The sequence below is a fragment of the Penaeus vannamei genome, chromosome 30, assembly GCF_042767895.1.
Source record: "Penaeus vannamei isolate JL-2024 chromosome 30, ASM4276789v1, whole genome shotgun sequence".
Classification (NCBI taxonomy): Eukaryota; Metazoa; Arthropoda; class Malacostraca; order Decapoda; family Penaeidae; genus Penaeus; species Penaeus vannamei.
Window position 1 is genome coordinate 9,434,606 of NC_091578.1, and position 5,000 is coordinate 9,439,605.

General features: G+C 35.0%; 1 protein-coding gene across 1 annotated transcript in view; it reads right to left on the bottom strand.

Moving 5' to 3' along the window:
- Nucleotides 1-2,052: 2,052 nt before the first annotated feature.
- Nucleotides 2,053-5,000, bottom strand: part of LOC113803186 (60S ribosome subunit biogenesis protein NIP7 homolog) — a 5,124-nt gene continuing 2,176 nt past the window's right edge. Inside the window, exons 2-4 of the mRNA XM_027353913.2 lie at nucleotides 3,463-3,688; nucleotides 2,883-3,023; nucleotides 2,053-2,511 (exon numbers count right to left, since the gene is read on the bottom strand). Coding sequence (XP_027209714.1) covers nucleotides 2,392-2,511; nucleotides 2,883-3,023; nucleotides 3,463-3,688 — 487 coding nt within the window. The 3' untranslated portion in view covers nucleotides 2,053-2,391. The remainder of the gene's footprint in view (nucleotides 2,512-2,882; nucleotides 3,024-3,462; nucleotides 3,689-5,000) is intronic.

Genomic DNA, 5,000 nt, shown 5'->3' on the forward strand with positions numbered 1-5,000 from the left:
AAAGGGGAAAGAAAAGAAGAGAAAGAGAGAGAAAGAGAGAGAGGAAGAGAGAGAGAAAGAGAAAGAGAGAGAGAAAGAGGGAGAGAGAGAGAGAGAGAGAGAGAGAGAGAGAGAGAGAGAGAGAGAGAGAGAGAGAAAGAGAGAGAGAGAGAGAGAGAGAGAGAGAGAGAGAGAGAGAGAGAGAGAGAGAGAGAGATGAAAAAGAGAAAGAGAAAGAGAGAGAGAGAGGAAAAAGAGAAAGAGAGAGAGAAAGAGAGAGAGAGAGAGAGAGAGAGAGAGAGAGAGAGAGAGAGAGAGAGAGAGAGAGAATGAGAGAATGAGAGAATGAGAGAGAGAGAGAGAGAGATGGAGTTAGCAGAAATACAACCCTTTGTTTTAGAATGCCATTTCTGTTTAAATGAAAGATAGGTTTTATACTTACTTTCCACCTTGCATGTGGTAGTGAGGGAGGATTAAAGAAGCCATGACTCCCATGACAGAGAGACGAGTAGAAAAACAGACAATATAAACACAAGCACAAACACAGTAAAGTGTACACAAAAATGAAAATGAAAAAAGTCAGAATGAAAATTGAAAATAAACGTAACATTTCGAACTCTTCAGACAAAAACCAGTTTTTGTCTGAAAAGGAACTTGTGAAGAGTTTGAAACATTATGTTTATTTTCAATACTCATTGTGGTTATTTTCATTTTCACAGACAATATAGTTTAAGCTTATTGCAAAGGTTATGGAAGGCATGGAAAAGTTTCTGTGTTTGACTGTCAGCCCAATCTGACATTCACAGCAATTGTCTCTCTCTCATTGTCATAGTATATTTTGAAGCAATGTATAAGCAAGGCAACCTTGGGTTACACAAAGGAGGATCAACAAATAACTCAGATATAAGGTGAAATATATAGGCAAGTAGCTGTCATGAATGTGGAATTTAAAGAGTAGATTGTGAGAGAAGGACCAGAAGAGTAGCTTCTCAGGATGGGGAATCTACAGATATAGATGATATAATGATAATATGCTGCTACTTAGGACATACACCAGACAGTGGTGATTGACTGGAGAGGGAAGTCATAGCAAGAGTGGTAGTACAGAGTGGAAAGTAGAGTATATTCCATATGAGAAATGGGTGCAAGGTACATTTAGAATGCATGTAATCATTAGTGGTATATGTAGCAGAGGTATGGGTACTAAGATTGACTGAAAGAAAAAGGCATGTGGAAGATAAACTGTGGGTGTGTGAATGTGTGTGCGTGCACATGTGCATAGTATTGCCCTGTGCATGTGATGTTTGATCAGATCAGAATATGTTGAAGAAAATCTGGTTAAATTGAAGAGAAACCCATGGAGAGGCAGAATTGTAAGAGTATCATCAATTGTCTAATCCTATGAATGGGAAGCATGGATGCTAATAAGAATGAGATGATTAGGTGTTCCCATGAAAAAAAGGTCAACATAAATTAATGTCAGCATAAGATAACTGAGTCAGCAAATAAAGATGCATTTTACTTGAGTGTGTGTGCGTGTGTGTGTGTGTGTGTGTGTGTGTGTGTGTGTGTGTGTGTGTGTGTGTGTGTGTGTAAAGGTCTTGTCAGTCATGTATAAGCCTTCATTTTATATAAAAATTTATTGTATGTTTAATATATAAGATATACATTATATTCTTATTATTTTTGGTAATACATGTTTGAGTAAAATATTGTAATTCATATGAAACATCTATTTTTACCCATTCCAATGTGTTCTATTATTACAGAGCAATTAATATAATATGACTAGATATTTTTGATTCTTAAAATTTCTCACAAAGCCTTGTTTATTCTGTACAGTAGTAGAAAAAAATGAGAGAATTAATTTTCATTCATGCATTCAACTGTCCTCAAAAGATTACTCTAGGGTACTGTTATATATGTGCATATATATGCTTCACATTCATGTCATCTGCTTATCAGACATTTATTTCCATTTGCAATTCAACTGTTCAATTTTCTATTCTCAACATGAAAGTGTGGTACATCAGCAACTGTTCACAGAATAAAAAAGGTTAATGAAATAAACAGCTCTTTTAACTTTTATTAAAAATGTAGTGATGATCATGAATATGTATCTAACAGAAAAATGATAAACTGATACCAAAAGTATGTTGATAGTACTTTGTATAAATTCAAATAAACAAAATGTATATTCAGTATGTTGCAACACATATACTTGAATATTTTTAATAGATGTTCCCTCATACACAGTAAGAAGACATTCTGAAGACTTTCCTGTCATCAATTTCTTTTTTTAGGTCCCTGAATCAAACAATGATAAAGTGGTATAAAGGATTTTACTATAAAACAAGTAATAATATATTCAGCTTTCCCTATATTAATTAGAGTAGCACTCGACACAAATTTTCACACTAAAGTGTCTTCATTTCTAATATATTCACCAATATCAGCTTGGTGGAAACATATAATATCCATTGGGTTGGCATGTCTGCATTCTGACGTTGATTTTGCTGCAACACCAAATCCCTGTAAGAGGAAGAGAATATAAAAGCAATTATATCTGAATATAAATAAGCTTACTTAAAATTACATACATGCATATACATACAAATACATAGCTACACACGCATGCATGCATGCACGCACACACACACGCTAGCGCGCACGCACGCACGCACGCACACACGCACACACACACACAAACACACTCAGAAGTGTATATATATGATTCCATACAGGTATTTCTATGCATTTACTGCTAAACGATTTGTCTTTAATCATATCAAGTAAGACATGATCCCTGCACTACAAAAAAAATAATAATAATAAATAAAAAATAAAAAGTCAATTTAACTGATAACTGTAATCTGTGTATACCATATATGGTCAGTACTTACCATAGGAATATCATTATGAGTATAAACAACAACACCAGCATATTTGGGTGTGTTGTCAGATATACGGAAAAGTCCTGATTTGTAGATGTGGTTGCCATACATGAAGTTCTGTTCTGAGGCTTCTTTCACCCAAACTTTGTGCTGAAAGGTAAAAACAAAATCAGACAAGTTTATTGTTAGTATTATTCTTAGTATTATTACTATTATTACTATTTTTATTATTATTATCATTATTGGTATGTATGTGCGTGTGTGTGTGTGTGTGTGTGTGTGTGTGTGTGTGTGTGTGTGTGTGTGTGTGTGTGTGTGTGTGTGTGTGTGTGCGTGTGTGCGTGTGTGCGTGTGTGCGTGTGTGCGTGTGTGCGTGTGTGCGTGTGTGTGAGCGTGAGTGTGAGCGTGTGCGTGTGCGAGTGCGTGCGTGTGTGCTTGTGCATGTGTCTGTGTGTGGGTGTGCAGGTATGTGTGTTACCTGCCCATCATATTCAAACAAGAATTTTACTTAAAATTGTAAAATAACCATATTACAAAAATCTACTTCCACAACATTTGTCAGAAAAAAAATATTTTCGGATGAAAATACCTGGCAGTATGGACTAAGGAATTCCAAAGCTGTAATGTTCAGAAGAAATTTTTTTCCTTTGGTTATCTTGCCAAAGCACACCCCCATGGAAACAAGATTTTCTCGAGGCAAGAGGGCAGCAACCTTCATGACGTCCTCTTTGACATAATACACACGACCTTTGTGTAAACGGAAACAGTAGAGGCCATCTGAACGATCAAGTAGGGATTTGATGTTGGAACCAATGCTGTGAAAAAAATCATAATAATAAATAATAATAACATATATACATAAACATAAAATAATTAATTATGTGGTATGAATTCAATTCAAATTGGGTAATTTCAGATACTTTTAAACAAATAACCTCTAAATAACAAGACATCTGAATCCATGTTATGATGATAGACATCAGTGACATGAACAGGGGGGGGGGGATCAATTCCCCAAGGCTCTGATTGCCCCCCTCAAAGTCTGGCTTACCCCCCCTCCTAAGGGCCACACCCTCAAGGTTTATTCCCCTAAATCATATTTTCATAGCTCTGTTTATTGCTTAAAAATGCTCCTGGAATAGGACATTTTTCAAAATTTTCTAAATGGGCTTGCAGTTCCCCAGAAACTGATTGTGCTCACTTAACTCATCATCCTTGCCCCCTCCCCAAGGATAGGCTGATATGATGCCCGTGCTACATACAAGTATTAATATCGGGAGACTGATCTATTCCGTGATTCACAAAAAATCTCTTATAAACATCAATAACATATATCTCATTTTTTCTAGTTATGTCTAAACATAAATGCTTAGAAAAAAATGTTAAAGAGTCCTAACAGAACAGGATCCTATCACCAACTCCAAAGAACATTTAACCAACTAGCTCCACAACCATTTAGTCTGTTTAATCCAAAAATGAAATAAGCATTTTCCTAAGTTTATTCTGACAACTGTTAATGATAACAAACTCTTTGTTATCATAAGAAAAAAAAAAGAAAAAAAAAAAACATTCCCAATTTCAAAAACCTATCCAACAGTTTTAAAAAATTAATCTAAAAACATAATAATCTTAAAACTCAGAACCAATCTTACTTAGTGGAAAATTAAAATACGAACTACTAAAATATGAACAAAATACAATGAATTTACAATTCAACCCTACGTTCAAAATTCTAAGTTAAACAAATACTTACAATACTATATTGTGGCAACTTTGGCCAGTAAATGAAGCATGGAATAAGAATGTGTATTTTGATAAGACAAACCAACAATACTGGAAGGGCAAAAATTTGTGCTATGTTAATTGTGATTTTAGTTTGCTTATGCATAGATGGGCCCGCACCAATCACTAACACATCCTACCAGCCTTGCGTTCACTTGAGTGCTACAGAATCTTTGGAGTGTTACTTCTGCTGAATGGTAGGTGTGCAGATACTGTAACATCTGTAGCCACTACTACTAACAACAATAAAAATAATAGTAACATTAAGAATATTAATTACTTGGTGACTAAATGCCTGTTGAGCCATCTATGTGTAAACAAATTTCAGAAAACAAGACTATAGCG